Source organism: Hypanus sabinus, chromosome X1 (assembly GCF_030144855.1).
Source record: "Hypanus sabinus isolate sHypSab1 chromosome X1, sHypSab1.hap1, whole genome shotgun sequence".
Taxonomy (NCBI): domain Eukaryota; kingdom Metazoa; phylum Chordata; class Chondrichthyes; order Myliobatiformes; family Dasyatidae; genus Hypanus; species Hypanus sabinus.
Window position 1 is genome coordinate 23,137,300 of NC_082738.1, and position 20,631 is coordinate 23,157,930.

The 20,631-nt window shown below is 45.7% G+C and overlaps 1 protein-coding gene across 1 annotated transcript in view; it reads right to left on the bottom strand.

The window, feature by feature from the left end:
• LOC132384686 (sterol O-acyltransferase 2-like) overlaps nt 1-20,631 on the bottom strand; it is a 42,932-nt gene that overhangs the window by 19,795 nt on the left and 2,506 nt on the right. The window contains exons 2-8 of the mRNA XM_059956053.1: nt 17,198-17,295; nt 15,293-15,351; nt 9,905-10,041; nt 8,749-8,808; nt 5,626-5,733; nt 4,029-4,311; nt 2,208-2,283 (exon numbers count right to left, since the gene is read on the bottom strand). Coding sequence (XP_059812036.1) covers nt 2,208-2,283; nt 4,029-4,311; nt 5,626-5,733; nt 8,749-8,808; nt 9,905-10,041; nt 15,293-15,351; nt 17,198-17,282 — 808 coding nt within the window. The 5' untranslated portion in view covers nt 17,283-17,295. The remainder of the gene's footprint in view (nt 1-2,207; nt 2,284-4,028; nt 4,312-5,625; nt 5,734-8,748; nt 8,809-9,904; nt 10,042-15,292; nt 15,352-17,197; nt 17,296-20,631) is intronic.

Below are 20,631 nucleotides of genomic sequence, written 5' to 3' on the forward strand. Positions count from 1 at the left end.
CCTCTACACCGTCCCATCACACACACCTAGGGTCAGAGAGTGAAGGTTCCTCTACACCGTCCCATCACACACTCCTAGGGTCAGAGAGTGAAGGTTCCTCTACACGGTCCCATCACTCACTCCTAGGGTCAGAGAGTGAAGGTTCCTCTACACCGTCCCATCACTCACTCCTAGGGTCATAAGTGAAGGTTACTCTACACCGTCCCATCACTCACTCCTAAGGTCATAAGTGAAGGCTCCTCTACATCGTCCCATCACTCACTCCTAGGGTCAGAGAGTGAAGGTTCCTCTACACCATCCCATCACTCACTCCTAGGGTCAGAGAGTGAAGGTTCCTCTACACCGTCCCATCACTCACTCCTAGGGTCAGAGAGTGAAGGTCCCTCTACACCGTCCCATCACTCACTCCTAGGGTCAGTGACTGAAGGTTCCTCAACACCGTCCCATCACTCACTCCTAGGGTCAGAGACTGAAGGTTCCTCTACACCGTCCCATCACTCACTCCTAGGGTCAGAGAGTGAAGGTTCCTCTACACCGACCCATCACTCACTCCTAGGGTCAGAGAGTGAAGGTTCCTCTACACTGTCCCATCACTCACTCCTAGAGTCAGAGAGTGAAGGTTCCTCTGCACGGTCCCATCACTCACTCTTAGAGCCAGAGAGTGAAGGTTCCTCTACACGGTCCCATCACTCACTCCTAGGGTCAGGGAGTGAAGGTTCCTCTACACCGTCCCATCACTCACTCCTAGGGTCAGAGAGTGAAGGTTCCTCTACACCGTCCCATCACTCACTCCTAGGGTCAGAGAGTGAAGGTCCCTCTACACCGTCCCATCACTCACTCCTAGGGTCAGAGACTGAAGGTTCCTCTACACTGTCCCATCACTCACTCCTAGAGTCAGAGAGTGAAGGTTCCTATACACCGTCCCATCACTCACTCCTAGAGTCAGAGAGTGAAGGTTCCTATACACCGTCCCATCACTCACTCCTAGGGTCAGAGAGTGAAGGTTCCTCTACACCGTCCCATCACTCACTCCTAGGGTCAGAGACTGAAGGTTCCTATACACCGTCCCATCACTCACTCCTAGGGTCAGAGAGTGAAGGTTCCTCTACACCGTCCCATCACTCACTCCTAGGGTCAGAGAGTGAAGGTTCCTCTACACGGTCCCATCACTCACTCCTAGGGTCAGAGAGTGAAGGTTCCTCTACACCGTCCCATCACTCACTCCTAGAGTCAGAGAGTGAAGGTTCCTCTACACCGTCCCATCACTCACTCCTAGGGTCAGAGAGTGAAGGTACCTCTACACCGTCCCATCACTCACTCCTAGGGTCAGAGAGTGAAGGTTCCTCTACACCGTCCCATCACTCACTCCTAGAGTCAGAGAGTGAAGGTTCCTCTACACCGTCCCATCACTCACTCCTAGGGTCAGAGAGTGAAGGTACCTCTACACCGTCCCATCACTCACTCCTAGGGTCAGAGAGTGAAGGTTCCTCTACACCGTCCCATCACTCACTCCTAGGGTCAGAGAGTGAAGGTTCCTCTACACGGTCCCATCACTCACTCCTAGGGTCAGAGAGTGAAGGTTCCTCTACACCGTCCCATCACTCACTCCTAGGGTCAGAGAGTGAAGGTTCCTCTACACCGTCCCATCACACACACCTAGGGTCAGAGATTGAAGGTTCCTCTACACCGTCCCATCACACGCTCCTAGGGTCAGAGAGTGAAGGTTCCTCTACACCGTCCCATCACTCACTCCTAGGGTCAGAGAGTGAAGGTTCCTCTACACTGTCCCATCACACACACCTAGGGTCAGAGAGTTAATGTTCCTCTACACCGTCCCATCACACACTCCTAGGGTCAGAGAGTGAAGGTTCCTCTACACCGTCCCGTCACTCATTCCTAGGGTCAGAGAGTGAAGGTTCCTCTACACCGTCCCGTCACACACCCGCAAGGTCAGACACAAAGTGAAACTCCCTGTACGCTGTCCCATCATACATTTCCAGGGTTGGAGCAGCATGAATTTGACAGAAGGTAAAATCTTCTTCCTCTGAAAGTTTCTAACTTTATTGTGGCCTTGGATCTCGCACCAGTGAGGCATCTTGTACGTCAGCAGATGGCATGCAGGATGTGCTACCCCCACAACCTGAGCTCAGCTAAACTGGCAGTGAATTGCCTTTGTTGATAGAGATCACTGTAAGTTCGATCCTTACCTTCTGATGGTTTTGCTTTCAGTACTTTTGGAATGTTTTCTCGTATGTAAGAGTAACTCTTCATCACTAAACGAATCTGGTGTAAAGAAAAACTCAAGTTATCTACTCAAATCATGCTTAAATAATTATCAATAACTCTCTCATCAAATCTCTCTGCAGATTTGGCAACTAAACGTAATTCTTCCCCCAGGACAGCCTCCTGCACTCAGACAGGTCTTTGTTTCAGCTCAGTTCAGGCCTCAGAAGCAAAACGTTGACTATTGGGCTCAGGACAAGCGGAACCTCAAACCACAGAACCACAGCACTGAAACAGTCTGTACTGGCTGTGATTTCCATCTAAGCTAGTCCCATTTGCCCGTATTTGGCCCCCAGCCCTCTGAACCTTTCCTATTCGCATACTTGTCCAAGTATCTTTTAAATTCTGTTAATGCACCTGAATCAACCTCATCTACCGGTAGCTCATTCCACGCACAGACCACTCTCGAGTTGAAAAGGCTGGATAAACTTGGTTGTTTTTTGAGAGGCATAGCCGGAGTAGACTGCCAGTATCTTTGTCCTACGGTCAAAATATCTAATAATGGAGAACATGCATTTAAAGTGAGAGGGAGTACGTTGAAAGAGAATGCACGGGACATCGAGTGGTGGGTGCCGGAGGTGGTGGTGGAGGCAGATACAATCGAGGTGTTTAAGAGGCTTTTGCATAGGCACAGGAATGTGCGGAGAATGAAAGGTATGGACATCACGTCAGCAGAAGAGATTAGTTAGACGTTTAATTAATCTGACACAGCGTTGTGGTCCAGACCACCCATTTCTGTGCTGTATTGATCTATGTTCTGTAATAAACCAATTCCCAGACTTCTAGCATCTGCATTTTTCTTTGATTTTCACCTTTCAGGAGTTCATCTCCGGCCGGAGACTTAGTTGGACCAATAACATAAACACCATGGCTACGAAGTAGATCAGAGGCCGGAGATTCTACAGTGAGTGAACACGCTTTGACCCCCTTCACCACTCCTCACCTCTGAGCCCGAGACCGTTCTCAACTACCACTCAACCTCTCAAAGCTACACCAACAGCCCCTCCCAAACCAGTGGCAGGAATCACAGGGGAACAAGCCACCTGTAGGGAAAAGGAGTTCAGCGCACAGCCACTTCAGGGACACCTTGAGAAAACAGCAGAGCTGCTGGCCAGACAGTCTGCTGAAATGGAGACGCTTGCTGTGCCATTTCAGAGGGCGTTTGGGAGTCAGTCGTATAGCAATGAGTCCGGAGTCTCTTAGAGACCCAATCAGGTAAGGATCAGTTTCTTTAGAGAATGTTAGTGATTGTGATGTGGGCTCCTTCAAATCATTCAGCCCATTTCATACTCCCCATGACTGCGACTAACTTTCGATTTGAGGTGATTGAATCATACAGTCAAACAGACTCTGCAGCCCACCTAAACCAATCCTGTTTACCTGCATTTCCCTCTAAAACTTTACTATCCATGTACATTTGCAAATTTCTTTTTAATGCTGCTAATGTACCTGCCTCAAATTCTTCCTCTGGCAGCTCATTCCACGTATTCACCATCCTCTGGGTCCCTTTAAGAGCTTGCTCCCCCTCCCCCACCTTAAATCCATGCCCTTTAGTTTTGAGTTCATTTTCTCAAGGAAAAAGACTGTGTGCAGTCACCCCGTCAATGCCCATTCTCCATTTTCTAGTTCATTGAATTTCCGCTCTTCAGTCTGTAATGGTGCGTGCTCTGACTTATTGGTGGACCTTAAACTGACAAACCCAAACAACAGCAAGGGCAGGAGCAGTGAGGTGGTAGGGGCTGTACCTGCTCCAGTATCACAATAAACCTCGAGGCCGGAGGCAGCTCGTAGTGAATGACCGTGTAGATGGGATAGAATCCAAGGACACAGACTTGGCACAGCATAAGCACCAACCCGAAGATCAGAGTGGAGAGGCGAGGATATCTGACCAGGTGATACGAGCTTCCCCACGTATCCAGAGCTTTGTAGGGCACAATCAGAGTGTACAGGAAGAGACAGAGCCAGGCAAAAAGCACTCTGTGCGGTTGACCAAAAGCATAAACCAGCAGGTCAAATTCAAGTATTAGCCTGAAAGAGGAAAAATAAATAATTTAGAAGTCCCATCCCAAACACCTCAGGTCATAGAATCCCAGATAAAGAGCTCTCAAAAAGTCTTACACTAAGTGAATTTCTGTATATAACCCCTTAAACCCTTCAATTACCCACTCCCAGAGATTTGTGATTTTGTTATAACCCTCACCCCAAACCCATTGACTAAATCCCAGCCTGCAGCTCACTCCTGGAGATCTGTTATGTTACATATAACCCCCAGAAACGCTCGATTAGATCCCAGCCTGTAACCCGCTTCCTGGGATCTGTTTCTGTGTATAATTCCCTTTGAAAACCCTCAATTAAATCCCACCCTATTGCTCACTCCCGGGCCGAGGCATCCCTGGTACTTTATCTGGCCGTGCCATCTGCCCAGCAATGCAAGGGGATTGCTCTGGAATCATTCTGGATGCATTGCCGGACTCTTGTGAACAGTAGCTAATCCCAGACCACAGGTTCCACAGACCATGTGACTGAGTGCCTACTGGGAACAGCGCTGAGGGCAGTGTGGTTGACTCCAGCATTAGCAATGCTGGCACAGAGTGTGTACCGCCCAGTTCAGCTGCCCACACTCTGGAATGCCCGTGACAGTAGTTGCTTCCACAGCAATATAATCAACGTGCTGGAGGAACCCAGCAGGTCAGGCAGCATCTGTGGAGGGGGATAAACGGTCCATGTTTCAGGCTGAGACCCTTCATCAGGACTGGAAGGGAAGGGGAAAAATGCCAGAATAAGGTGGGGGGAGGGGGAAGAGTACAAGATGGCAGGTGATAGCTGAGACCAGGTGAGTGGAAGGTGGGTGAATGGGGGAGGGGTTGAAGTAAGAAGCTGGGAGATGATAGGTGGAAGAGATAAAGGGCTGAATTAGGAGTGATCTGATAGGAGAGGACAGTGGTCCATGGGTGGAAGGGAAGGAGGCAAGGAATCAGATGGGGGGGTGGGTAATGGGCAATTCATGAAGGCAGGGAGGGGAAGAAAAGGGATGAGAGGGCCAGTAGAATGGAGAATGGGGGAATAAAACAATAAAGGTGGGGGGGGGATTAGAGTGGAGTGGCTGCCAGAGGTTAGAGGAGTCAATGTTCATGTCATCTGGTTGGAAGCTACCATGGTGGTATATGAGGTGTTGCTCTTCCAACCTGGATTAGCCTCATCGTGGCACTGGGGGAGGCCATGGGTTGACATGTCGGCATGGGAATGAAAGTGCAGTAGAAGTGGGTGGTCAGCAGGAGATCCTGGCTGTTGCTGCAGGCGGAGTAAAGGTGTTCGACAAGCGCCACAGATCAGTGCTCTCACCTGCCCTCGTCAATGAATTCAACTGCCATCGTACTGACGACGAACACAATCAGCAGAGCGATGAACATGTGATATATTGTCTGAATGTGAGGACTCTCAAACAGTTCGCTGGAAGAGAAGGGATGCAGTTAGCATTTACACCTAGGCCAGAGTGCTCTCATCAAACCCAACCCATCAAGGACTATCCGGGCTGTTCCCCAACTCAGAACATCCAGGGGTTTCTGATCTGAATTCGGTTCAGTTCGCCATCATGCTCCCCTGGATTGGGAACCACCGAGTGCCCAGGGACAACATGCCCACTTCTGAGATGGAAGGTTACCTCACTCATACCCTGCTCTCGAGGTTTGAGAGCCAAGTTCAGGCTGCCATTTCACTGCTGAAGTGTTACACTGTGGCGGGTGGTGAAGGAGACCTGCACTGTCATGAACTTGACTCCAAGGATCCTGCTTACTGGGGGGGGAGCGTTGCTCCCTCAGACGTGCATGGAACTGCTGCAGGCCTGGGGTCACCTGCTTTATGCGAAGGAACTAGCAATTCAATGCAGTCAGTCAGCTAGGGAGTTGGGTACAGCTCCCCCCCACCATCGAGGGCATCTACAAGTTTAAGAGGGCAAATCTGCCCCAAAGCCTTTACTGATGCGTAATTGAGGGCACACTGACCCACTGCATGACAGTCTGGTGCACTAGCTGCAACAAGATCGACCAATAAGCACTTCAGCAAGTGATCAGGACTGCACAGAACATCACTGGGGTACAACTACAAGACACGGAAACCATCTGCAACCCACGATGTCTGCGGTGGGCTTGCAAAATTGCGATGGACTCATCCCACCCCAGTAAATCACCAGCTCGATCTCCTAACATCCAGCAGGAGTTACAGAAACATCTCTGCACGAACATCCAGACTGAAAAACAGCTTTTGCCCCAGGGCTATAGTACAACTGATCATTGCTTCATTTTAGAGTTGTTTGTTTTTAATTCAGTAATAAATTGAAGTCACTCTAAATAACACAGGTGTTATTTTAGAAACTAATTTTCATGAATCTATGACAACAATAACCTTGAACCACCCATCAATGGGATCCCTGGATTGTGCTGTGTGACTCCCTGGGTAAGTACTGTGTGCCAGTTAGCCCAGGGGCATGTAGCAACCTGAGTTACTGATTTGACTCAACTTGAGGTTGGGACGGAGGTTTAAGCGCTGTGCGAATCGGAAAGGTCGGTTACAGGCCGAGTCGAGGTGATGGGCTCTGTGCCACGGAGCACACCGATTTGACAGAACTTGATGTTTGTATGTTGAATTAGGCACCAGACCAAACTGAAAAGGTCAGGGTGTCTGGGCGAGCTGGTTCAGATCGCTACTCCACTAGTTTTACTCAGCTCTGCGCTCAACTGCACTCAACTATGGGACTCTCTTGCTGACTTCAGTCCAGAACGCTATTTGCTTCCAGTTTTTTTTCTCTCTGCACACTGGGAGCCCAGTGGTGTTCTTTTTTACATATGGGTTCTTTTAGGTTTCTTTGTTTCGGTGCCTTCCTGTTCGGAGACAAATCTCAAGATTGTATAATGTATACATAGTTTGATAATAAATGTACTTTGAACCTTTGAACCTTTGAACAAATCCTGCAACAGGAACTGGAACTGGCGAGGTAGGTAGGTTCCCTGTGGACACTTGGTGCCACAGAACCTGACGGGAGGTGAGGGTGATTTATATGATGCACTCATGATGCAGCCCAGTGAATTTTGCAAAAGGATCATCAAAAGAAGGCTGACATCCAAGCCAAAGAAAACATGAAACTGGCTAAAGTAGAATGCTTTATGGAAATCCTTAAAACAGACAGAGAAAGGGGAGGTTTGGACAGGGTGGTCCAGAGCTTTGGGCCTCCACTACAAAGGCACAGCACTAATGGTAGAGTGATTAAAATCAGAGAAGCACAAGAGCCAGGATTGGAGGAACATGGTTTGAACAGACTGGTGGACATTCAAAGAAAATGCAGCAATGAAGTAACTTGACCCTTGTTCCAATTTGCAGCAGCGAGTGCAATGCTTCATTCCAAGTAACCCACACCTTTCACCTACTGTTAGCTTTACACACAGCAAAGGAGATTTCTCCCTTTCAAGTTTTGCAATCCAGTCTTACACCAGTTGCGCAACTGGTTTTAGGAGTATGACAAAGGGTCTTCAACTCGTAACGTCAACTCTGTTTCTCCACAGGTGCTGCCTGGCTTGTTGAGTGCTACTATTTTTATTTCAGATTTTTAGCACTGGTAGCATTTTTTAAAAATTTCGCTCATTGCTTTCTCTGAGCTGGCAATCCCCTGATAAGGGCCCTTGCTTCTAACTCAGAGTCCTGGCTACAGGCTGAGCCAAGGAACTCTTGAGTGAGATGCTGCTCTGTCCATACTGTCATATCCCAGGATTGTCAGTGTGTGGACCAGCCAGGAACACTAGAATTTCAAGGGTCCTCTCGTTTGCATTTCTCGCAGTTTGTTCAAAATTGTGAATCCAGAGCAAAATTGGAGCAAGCTGCTCTACAGTGATTACGTGAATCTGCCGCGGCCTAGTTCAGCCGCAACTAATTGGGAAAGGGGTGGACTCGTCGAGGTCATTGACCTCATCAGTACCAGCCTGCTTTCAGTCCCATGTTTTGCAAAGCTGTTGCCCTGAGCCTAGTCAAATGCCCCATGAAATCAGACTGACACCAGACTCATAAAGGTGATAGAGGCAAATACATTAGAGCCTTTTAACAAATACTTGGATGGGCACATGGATGTGGAGAAGATGGAGGGATATGGACATGGGGTTGGAGGGAGGAATAAGTGTTTGGGTGTTTTTAATTTGCTTTTTAGTTGGTTCAGCACAACATTGCGGGGCCAAATGGCCTGTTCCACTGTGATCACAAGAACTTCTAAAACAATTTATCCAATTCCACTTTGAAAAGTCTCCTTCCGCTACCCTCTCAGATCTCTGAAAACCAACTGTGCATGTACGAAGAGTTCACCAATTCTCCTGATGACATCTGCGTTGCCAAGGCTCCTGCCATGATTATCATGTTGTCTAACTGCTATGAAGTTCAAACTGATGCAGGTGCATAACACCACACAATTATGCCTTTTGTACTTACTCAAGGATCGAGCGTCGATTCACAAAGACTTTTCCTTTCTCCGATGCATTTTTCTTTCCCCTTGGGACAAAGACAATGTTATTAAAAATGTGCCCAACCAATCAGCGATATTCAACACTGTACAAGATGGTGAACGGTGGAGAGAGAGAATTAGGGAGAGTTAGAGAGAAAGAGAGTTAGAGACAGAAAGAGAAGTGGTTGTTAAGACTATGGGAGTTCGCCACAATTTGTAAGGAGTAGTATAAAAGGTTTGGGAGAGAGCTGAAGAGGGAATGGCTGAAGAGAGGAATGAGTGAATAGTTAAGAGAAGAGAGATGGACAGAAAAGACATGGCAAAAATGAGCAGGAACTATGAAAGAGTTCAAGGGAGAGGAAGACAGGGAAAGAAAGATGGTGGATATATAGATATATAGCAGAAGCAGTGAAAGTGACACACAGAGGTGGAGAAAGTAAAATGGAGAGATAAAAATTGTGAATGAGACAGACAGCAAAAGAGAGAGGGAGAGAGGTAGAGTCATAAATAAGGACTTCTGTAAAGTATCATTCCTTGTATACAAAGGGAGTAAGAGATCCAAGGACATGTGCACTCACATATATACACACGGATAGACACGCTGTCATACACAGTTACTAATCCCAAGTTTGCAATCAAAGTTAAAAGGTGTGGGCCAAAGAAAGGCATATAGAGGAAAAGGTGGATTTCCGCTGAGCACGCAGATGTGGCCGAGTATAGCTGAACTGGCTCAGATAGAATGACAGGATGCTACTCCCAAAGCCACTCACACCATCCATTACTGCTCCATGCCCTATCCCTCCAGACAACTGATGGAATGGCAGTCTGAAAGTTGCACCTCCACCCCGGGGAGGGCTCCCAGAGACGGCCTTCTATGTTGCGGATGCCTGCTTGGTTTATGGGAAGGCCACGTCTCCAGAAGTCGGGATGGGTTCAAGGTCAGGGTCAACTGCGAGCTGGCAGTCCTGTCCCACCACACTCCCAGTGACAGAGGAAGCTCGGGACAAAGGTGTTTTGTGAGCAGCTTGTACATTCCCTGGCTGCAGTCACGTTCGGAACAGTCAGATCGGCGCTTGGCAGCAGTGACACCCGCTCACTGCCTCTACAAAAGGAATTAGCTTGCTCTGTGTAGAACTCTTGTACCTGTTTCTTTGTCCTGACTCCTGGGACTTTGTCACTTGTTTATACTGTGAATAGGACTCAATGTATTCTTCTATGCTTTTGTCTAGCAGCTCAGTCAGGTGATCCTTGAACTGATCCAATAATTCTACTTTCATATCCTAGGTTAGAGACAAAAAGAATGTTTCTATCAGCATGAGATTAATTCTCATAGCATCCTCATCACAGGTAGTCTGGTCTTAGGTAACCTGGTCACAGATAATATTGTGATGGGTTATTTGCCCCGATCCCCAATATGTATGTGGCCAACACTGTGTTCAACAACTTGAATTTCAGAATCAGAATCAGATTTGATATGACTGGCATATGGCGTGAAGTTTGTTAACGTTGAGGCAGCAATACAATGCAATACATGATGAATATAGAAAAACTGAATTATGGTAAGTATATATAGGTATATTAAATAGTTAAATTAAAATAAGTAGTGCAAAAACAAAAAAAAGTAGTGACATAGTGTTCATGGGTTCAATGTCCATTTAGAAATTGGATGGCAGAGGGGAAGAAGCTGTTCCTGAATCACTGGGAGTGTGTGCCTTCAGGCTCCTGTACCTCCTTCACAATGGTAACAATGAGTAAGGGCACGTCCTTGGTGATAGGGGTCCTTAGTAATGGACATCGCCTTTCTGAGGCACCACTCCCTAAAGATGTCTTGGACACTACAGAGGCTAGTACCCATGATGGAGTTGACTAATTTTACAAGTTTCTGCAGCTTGACATTTTGAAAGATGATGTGGGCAGAGGGGTGCACCTTGTTCACTGTATCCGTTCTGGCGCATGCTGTAGTCATGTATAACAATGCCTGCTGTTTCTACCAAACAGACTTGTCTTTAACACTCCATTCCATTGGCACTGGTTATGGTTCCATATGGAGCATGAATGTTATGGCCTCTCCTGTCATACAGTTTGCTGAACTTCTTACAAGGATTAAATTAGGCACATTTGCTGCCTGGTTTCTCAGAAGTAGGATCCGTTTGGTCCAGAAGTTCACTCATGTAATGCATTACTTTTAAATGCTACAAGATCAGCGAGTTGAAAGGCAGCTACTTCCATTCAACCATTTGGCTCCTAAACCAAAACATCAAAATCCTAATCACTACAGTTAAGCAACAGTATGACTACTTTCTACTAAGATCACATTTTTTTTTTGTTCTAATACTGTTTTCTTGTGAAATTTGTGTATAGGTTCCATTTATGTTTTCTTGTGAATGCTGCTTACATGATGCTCTGCCTCTGATACTGCTGCACATAAGTTTTTCATTGCACTTGGCATGCACGGACGTGTGCGAGTGACAACAAGCTCGACGTTGACAAACTGTGTGAAACCTATCAACGCATATATAGTGCAAATTAAAGCTTTGCTTTGCACAGGTCCTTGTGAGTAATACAGAAACATCCGTGATTTATTTAGCATGTAGCGGAGCTACAAATTCTGCTGCAAAGGAACAGCCAGGGTCACACACAGAGGAAATGGCCCTAAAAGAAAAAACTAATCCTGTAGTCCCAAGGAAATCAGAAAGACGCAACAATTTATAGAAAGAGGGAATTAACTGCTGAATCTGCACTAAAAAAAAAGGCACGTGGAAATTCTGCAGATGATTCCATAAGATCATAAACAGAAGATCATTTGGTCCATTGAGTTTGTTCCATCATTCCATCATAGTTGATTTATTTTCTCTCTTAACCCCATTCTCCTGCCTTCTCCCCATAATCTTTGATGCCCTGACTAATTAAAAACTAATCAACCTTCTGTTTAAATATAACCAATGACTTGACCTTCACAGCCATCAGCAGTAATGAATTCCACAGGTTTGCATACCTCTGGCTAAACAAATTCCTCCTCATTTCTGTTCTAAAGGGACATCCTTGTATTCTGTGTCTGTGCCCTCTGATTCTAGACACTTACCACAATCTACACTCACTCTTTCCAGGCCTTTCAATATTTGACAGGTTTCAATGAGATCTCCCCTCATTCTTCTAAGCTCCGGTGAGTACAGGTCCAGAACTATCAAACGTTCCTCATACGTTAACCCTTTATTCTTGGGATCATTCTTGTAAACCTCCTCTGGACCCTCTCCAATGTCAGCGCTTCCAGTCTTAGATATGGAACCCAAAACTGTTCGCAATGCACAGAGAAGTGTCTCCAGCTGCTTGTTCTGATTTAACTGGACAGCAGTCACCCTTTTAAATACTGTTGGAATTAGCTGAGACAGTCCATCATCAATTGCAGGAGCAGAAGGTGGTCACCTGGTTGGATGGAGCCAAAATGATGTTGGATCTACATGAGAAATAGGAGTAGGCTATTTGCCAACCACCCCTGTGCCTGCTTTTACATTCAGTAAGGCCTCAGCCGACCTTTTACCTCAGCGCCTCTTTCTTGCACTAGCCCTCAACTCCCTAGGTAAGCAGAACTCTATCAGACTCTGTCTTGAACATGTTCAGCTACTGAGCCTCCACGGGCCTTTAGAAGCAAGAGTTCCAAAGACCCACTACCTTCCAGGTGAATAAATTCATCTCTATCGCAGTTGGCTGACCTCTTATTCTGAGATGGTGAACCCCTGGTTCTAGGAACTCCAGTTAGAGAACAAACAAGAGAGGGTAATTCATTCACCTAAATATAGGAAGATGTATCATTAAAAGACTTTAATAGTGCAAAGGCATCACATTTTCTGTGGTCCAGAGTGGACCAGGTTACGTGATGCAATTCTGTCAATTATTGATGGCCTTGCCCTCCTGTTACCCAATGAGTGACCAATACATTCTGCTGAGAAGTGCGCTGAGATCAGAAAACTCCTGCTGTAAGAAGTGATAAATCCTTATCTGGATTCCAAACATGACCTTGCGTTTCATGGACTGATAAGCAAGTTATCAATCTTTATGAGGACTCTGAGCTGGATGCCCTTGACACAGGCCTTCACCCACACATAAACACATCACAGTTTAACCCTCCTCTCTACAACATCTTTTGGACTGGCGTGGCCTCCTTGGTATCACAAATTGACAGCTGAAAGACGTGAATGAGCTGGGAACAAGCAAGTACTGACTGTCCCACAGCCTGTGAGGCTGGTCAGCTGAGCGATAATGCATTGCAAATGTACACATAATGAACAACTTGTTGGCAGGGCGGGAATAAAGATGAAATGGGGAAAAAAAAAATTGCTTGGATCAGAATGATGCTTTAATTGTCCCTGCCATTAGGGATTCATAAAAATCACACCAATTCATGGAGGATTAAAATAAACCCCCCAGACCTGGAACTTTCCGGGAACGCGGAAGTCCCACACTTACAAGCTAGTCTCCCAATACCAGGTTGCATGTGAGATTCAGCAGGGGAATCCAGCCTTGCTTTACCTCCCCGGCAATGCTGGCAAAACCTGCTCGCTGAACCTCTGCCTGTTTAGACCCTTGAGTGGAGAGGAAGGGATTGGTAAGCGGAGGGAGAAGTAATTTTAAAAAAATCTTTTGATACATTGACAATCACGTAATCGCTGGATTTATGATCTTATTGCAAACATTTCCCAACATGGCCGTTTAGGTTACAAGTAGTTTTTGGAGCCTTTCTATCCTCGTTAAAGCCTTTTCGTCCAATCTCACTCAACATGCCCCTGTTAGCGTCAGAAGACAATTGTTTCCACCACGCTTGTGTCAGGATGCTCAAAAGAGGCTTGCTCATCCAAATGCAGATGAGATTGATTCCTTTCGGGAAATCACAACTTGAGTCTCCCACTGACCAGTGATCTGCCTGTGCCCGCTCTCCACTGGGAAGACTCGCCTAGCTGATCTGAAATGTCCATGGACTGCAAAGCATTTCCGAGTTAAACTTCCAGGCTTATCAGCTGTCAGCATTGCTGAGGGGTTTGAGTTCAAACCCTCAGTAAAAATTAAAAGTATTATTAAAGAAAGGATAAAATTTCTCGTAAAGACAATTAAGGCATTAAGAGATAATGAGACAAAACAATCAAACCTCAAATTAGCTCGTCGATCAAAAATAGGAAATTAGTTTACACTGGTCCTTTCCCTCTCAAATGGTTTCTTCCCTTTGGAATTAGAGGCTCAACTGGATTTACACAAGGTTAACCTAGCTCAGGTCTGGCAAGGAACTTTCGCAGTCTTCGGAAGTCTGTGCTGCACTCCATCTAGCCCAGGAACGTCAGCTGAGCATAGGTCTGAGGCTTCCTCCTTTGCTCAGGATCCATGAACTTCTGCCCAGTTGCACAGGCAGAAATTCTGAGTGAAATTTCTGTCTTTTATTTGGTGGACCTAGCTGTAACTTAAGACACAACATGTTGCTTTGTACAAATGCTTGGGAGAGACTGATGACTGCATCATCTCAGATTCACGAGGGACTTCCTTGCCTCCAGTTTGGGACTGATATAAATGAGTGAATAATAATTGCTTTAATTAATCATCTACTTCGTTATCACTGCATCAATGCAATTTTATCTTTTTGTCTCTTTTCCTTCTCTATTTATTCATTCTTTTATTTCTTTTTCTTTATTTCTCCTTTTACCCCTAATTCAGTGTTAATAATTTACAAGGATGTTGCCTGGATTGGGGAGCGTGCCTTATGAGAACAGGTTGAGTGAACTCGGCCTTTTCTCCTTGGAGCGATGGAGGATGAGAGGTGACCTGATAGAGGTGTACAAGATGATGAGAGGCATTGATCCTGTGGATAGTCAGAGGCTTTTTCTCTTGGCTGAAATGGTTGCCACAAGAGGACACAGGGGTGCTGGGGAGTAGGTACAGAGGAGATGTCAGGGGTAAGTTTTTTTTATGCAGAGGGTGGTGAGTGCATGGAATGGGCTGCTGGCAGTGGTGGTGGAGGCGGATACGATCGGGTCTTTTAAGAGACTCCAGGATAGGTACATGGAGCTCAAAAAAATAGGGGGCTATGGGTAACCCTAGGTAGTTCTAAGGCAAGGAAATGTTCAGCACAGCTTTGTGGGCCGAAGGGCCTGTATTACGCTGTAGGTTTTCTATGTTTCTACGTTTCAATATTGTTTCAACATTATTCATTCTGTTTCTTTCACTTTTCTTAAATTTCCCTAAAAAGTCGACCACAGGGCACAATGTGTCCAAGTGCAGTGCCATCAGTCTTTGCATGTCTAGAGATTTGTGCCACAAGTATACTGTGATGTTAATGGTGAGCCCAACAGTCCAATAAGCAAATTTCAGTGCAGTTTGTGGTGTAGAACTCTGAATCAGTGATACTTACCTAAATTTGGCAATGTTAGAGCAACAAATAAATCCCTCCAATGGCCTACTCCAGTCAATTTAAGCTGACAGGATGCTACTAGTTCTGTCATGAAATCCTAAATTTAAGAGGGCAAAGGCGTACTATGCTTCTGTTCCTACCTCAAAATGCTTCTTCCAGGCAATTAGATTATCGGTGTCATTGCCATGATTGGCAAGACCTACAAAGAAAGAAAAATTGGGTTAACAAAAGTATAATCAGGTTAACAAAGGCCCTTTCAGGTTTCTGGGATCTGACGCAACCCTGACCAACAAGATAAAAGACTCCAAGGGCCCTGACAAGTTTTGCTGATCTCTTTCACATTTGTGTCTTTTCCAGTGGGTAGGTTTCACTTCCTTACAGTTGGGAGTGCAAATTATTCTGTCCCGTCTTTAACCAGCAACAGTGGGACTCAAAGACACTACAGAGAATCTTCACCCTGTACATTAGCTACCAGATCTTCTCACATTTCGGTGTATGGATAAAGGTTCTCACTAAATCTAAGTGCAAAGGGGAAAGAATTACTTATGGGCTTGTTTGATCATTGTGTGCCCTGTCATATGACATGGGTGATCATGGCCTTTCCATGACTATGATTGTTCTTGGGCAAATTTTTCTATGAAGTAGTTTGCAATTCCCTTCTTCTGGGCAGTGTCTTTACAAGATGGGTGAGCCCAGCCATTATCAATACTCCAGAGATTGTCTGCCTGACGTCAGTGGTCACATGACCAGGACTTGTGATATGCACCAGCTGCTCTCATGGCTTCACGATCAGGGTGGGGTGGGGTGGGGAAAGCAGATGCTACACCTTGCTGAAGGGTGACCTGCAGGCTAGTGGAGGGGAGGAGCACCTTAAACTTCCTTTGGTAGGGACTTACCTCCACCCTGGCCTCCCAGGTGAGACTGGTGAAACAATGGGTTGACTGAGGTGGGCTTTATATCAGGCTTTAAGTTGCATCACCAGCAGAACTGGAAGATATTAGCGTCTGTTAGGTGTTGCTGAGTAGGGGTTTGCAAGCACTCTCATTGCCTTCAGGATGCATGACCACACAGTGACTGAAATGCTGTCGCGAGCCTAGCCTTTGTTGCTGCACAACTGGAATTTTCTTTTAACTAAAGTTAATATAATTTTGAAATCTATGTTAACATAATGGTGAAACACCCTGTAATAGTGTTAATGAATATAATCCATAAATTTTCTAAGTAATAAATGTACCACAACCTTTACTTTGAAACATTTTAGAGCTTCAATGCACTTACATTGTCAGAGTTACAAGTTGAAACACTGTTACAAATTGTAACAATAAACACAGAATGGAAGTACGTAGCTCATTGTTAATAAACTGTTGGCTTGCTGAATGCCGACACTGTAATATGCATATTACAAAAAAAACATTTAAAGTGCCATTCAGTTTTCAGGTCATGTAATAATTTGCTGCTCAGAGCAATGGTTGGTCCGAGCAGCTGTGAAAAGGGAACATAGTTGAGCTTTGTTCGAGTGGAGGCCACATGGGCGAAGTGTGAGGCATTGGGAAAGTGGTAGCTAGAGGGGATGAAGACTGACACTGAGGAAGGGGGTGAAAAGACCAGTGAGAGAGGATTTGTTAGAGAGGAGTGTGACCCGGAGGAAACCTGCAGATGCCAGCATTTCATAAGCCTGCTGCACGCTCTCATCTAGTCGACAGGGGCCACAAGTTGAGGTGATACTGTCGGAGCAGCCCAAGTGAGTAACTGCAGTGCATTTTGAAGATGGTGCACACTGCGGGTACTGTGGAGGAAGGGAGTGACTGGGTTACCGATTGAGTGGGCTACTTTGTTATGGCTGCGGTCTGGCTTCTGGAGAGCTGTTGGAGCTGCACTCATCCAGGCAAGTGGAGAGTTCCCTCACACTCCTGACTTGAGCCCTGTAGACGGTGGACAGGGTGTCAGGAGGTGAGTCACTCAAATCTCTGACCTGATCTTGTTGCCACAGTAGTAACGTTTACTACACTTGTTTAATGCTTTCATGTCAAAAAACAGACTCTTACCATTTTCTGCAGCAGTTTGTGCAACGTTTTCATTGGATTGTTTCTTTCTCTCTCGCACCTCACATTCTTCCATACTTTCACTCATCTTCACCGAAATTCTGAGAAAACACATAACGAGCAACTTATTGTGAAAGAAGCAAGCATAGGCGATGCTGTGTAGTGTTTGCACACTACGCTCTTCCTGCAATGTACTGCATGCACCTTGAGTGACATAGACAGGACTTCCATCTTTCCTATTGACGTATTGGCATGCCATTCCCCCCCATCAAGTTTATGGTGTCTCTCAGAGCAACTTTATTTCCCATAGCCTATTCTTCCCATATTCTCTTCAATTCTGCAACCCACCTGCACTACGGACAGTTTACAGTGGCCGATTAACCTCCCGACCCATGCTCTGCCTATGCAGAATGCTTCATGCAGTGTGTGTTGCTAGCGCCATTTTGTGCACATACTGTACGTTACATGTACCATTCAGCTATCATCCAGGTGACATGACCTGTGATGCGGGTGTGGCACCCTACAGTGAAATTTGTCCTGCCAATGGCTCATACTGTGAGCCGTTACATAAGCTGTACCCAACAAACACATTCAACAATATGCGTACTGCTTCCTGGACAGCTTAAAAAGACACTTCGACAAGAACATGGGCAGGAAAGATTTAAAGAGTTATGGGCCAAACATGGGTAAATCTTCTTTCTGCCTGTTACGCTGCTGGCGTTTAGATCCTTCATCCCTGTCTGTCTTTGGACATCAAAACTAATTTTGGTCTTGCTGGTGTTCAGGGCTTCCTTTATCATGGTAGTAGCTTCCTCTTGGTTTTCACTACTGTCAGTCATGCAAGTCCCAGGAATACCATTTCACGCAGATGTAGAAGGGTTCTTCATTGCTGTTTCTGTAATAATTTTGTTTTACCAGTCAGGATTGTTAGCCCTGAGCTGAACTCGCAAATCTAGGGGACTGGTGGACCGATCTGAGTCTGACCTCTAGCCTTCGACCTGGGTGAGCCTACCAAGAGTCAAAGCACAAGGCCCTGACTCCAGCCAACATAGCTCTCTGGGTCATTGTAGCACGCAAGCCTCCAAACCACGTTTGTGGTCCTCTTGGAGGACAGGCAAATGAGATGAGCTAGTTAGGCCAAAGGGCCTGTTCCATGCTATTCTTGTGTAGGATCACTACAGTACAGATTGGCCATTATGCCCATGATAGCACCCCGTAGAGAAAATCCAGTCCCATTTGCTCACTGTTTCCCATAAGTTATTTTCTCACACATTCCTGCCAAAGTTTGCAAGCCCTCGGTGACAATGAGCTCCAGATTATAATTACCTTCATCAAAAGCAACCTGCTCCTCCCCTCACCGCCCCCTCCCACCTGGGTCTTTTATCTATCGTGTCTGCTGGCCATGAACCAAAGGTGAATGGGGAATGTATCTATTTACCCAGTATAGACCGACCTGATCTCGTGCCCCTCAGATTCATTCTCTGTGAACTCGCAACTCCCAAACAGGCCAACATCAAATAACCATATATTTGCTTTCCTGACTGGATTCTGCTGTCTTCTGGCACTTTGGTCGCAGGTTTATTTGCCTAATCATTCACAAGCTCACATAAACAAAGTTGGAAGGATAAATATTTCCACTCAGAACACAGCAAACCCCCTCTGTGAGGGCGTACTGAAACAATGGGTCTATTGGCCACAACCTCTCAGGGTTCGGGTGATTTATTACTTTATGGGTCTCACTCTGGAATGAGCATTTACCGTTCAATATTAGAACAACATGGCAATGTGTGCAGGAGGCACTATGAACAATATTTACAAAGTATGATGGTATGATGTCTTTCTGGAAAGTCCGAGGTTTTAACTGCAAACCAGCAGCTGGGGTGTATACTGAAAATATATGAATAAATACAATAGTTTCCACTGAGAAGCATCTGTCTCTTGCTTCACATTAAAATTGAAAATAATAATTTTCTCTTCCACTGACTCAATCTCATGATGCATCCCCGCACTAAGTGGCACATCTGTTGCATGGTAAGTTGATTGATGGGGCATCGTTTACTGGGCTGGTACATCATGGGACAGCAATAAGCAGCCGTGGAGCAGTACTGAGTAGGATCACTCTGGCAGCTGCCGGGCCCAGGGACCTGGGCGGCCAGCACTGATGAACTGACTTTGTGCCTGACTCTGCCCTCTCCAGCTTCAGAAAAGGCTGCTTACAGTCTCATGCTTCCAGGATTTTTAGCCCCCCTCTTTTCCCCACAAACTCCTTATGGTTTGACACACAGTTTTCTCTCCTGTCTCTCAGTTGGTCTCTGGTAGGAATCTTCCCACCATCCCGTGAATGGTTAAGGAAATGGTTTACACACCAGAGGATTGAGCCCTAACCCTCATCAATTACGACTGACTTTGCCCTGTAGATAAAGCACCACAACCATAAATTAATTTAGTCCAACTTTCTGCCTCTAGTTAGGTCAGATATTGTGCCTCTCTCCAGTATCCCCTGAAAAGGTTTATGACCATCATTCCTGATAAACTGCTTCAAACACGAACACCTGCTTAGTGAAGCTCGTTCTTTGCCCGCTCTCCTATAATGACTGTTTTTGAAATTCTGTGCCCTCCCTATCGAAGAGCCTTATTAGATTGAAAATCTTTTCCCTTAATAAATGACAAAGATATTTTTTAAATCAATTGATAGAGGTGTGTTGTGGAGACATGACAGTGATGTATCTTAAAGAGGAGAGGGGGGTAGTGAGCTTTTTAACCTGGTGATCCAAAGTGTTTATCTTAGAACTGAACTCAGTGACCACTGTGGGAGAGAACGGAACTGGATCCAGTGCTGATTGGGGGGGGGGCACAAACTGGAGCCAGTGCTGATGGTAGGAGAGATTGGAACTGGATCCAGTGCTGATGGCGGGAGAGACCAAAAGTGGATCTAGTGCACACAGTGGGAGAGAACAGAACATGAAATAGTTTGATCATGAGTTTAGTTACAATTGGGCTCCCATCCCTTCACCTGAATCAAGATCAGACAATGAACCACTGTCATGCTTCAACACTGGCAAATTCAAAATGTAAGGAAGGAGTTAATTAAAGTCTGCTGTCATTATTCTGGTATTGATTTGTATATATCATAGGAACATTAACCTTCAACCTTTGTCTGTACAGCAGAGAAATGAAACTCAATTTGAAAAATCTCTGTGCTAATTAGGCAAGAGTGATTATAATTCAATGGCCAGTTCATTCTCTATTAACCACAATTAAAAGACATACCAAGGAAGCTGAGTCATGTACTTTAAAGAACTTTAATCAGTTGAGAACAAGTTCAGAAAATCAGAAAGCTTTGTGACAATGAAGTGTCTGATTTATCTGATTTAACTGGAAAGAACTGACAGAAGCTGAGGCAAAAGGGAAGGTTTCTCTTGATCTAATGACAATTT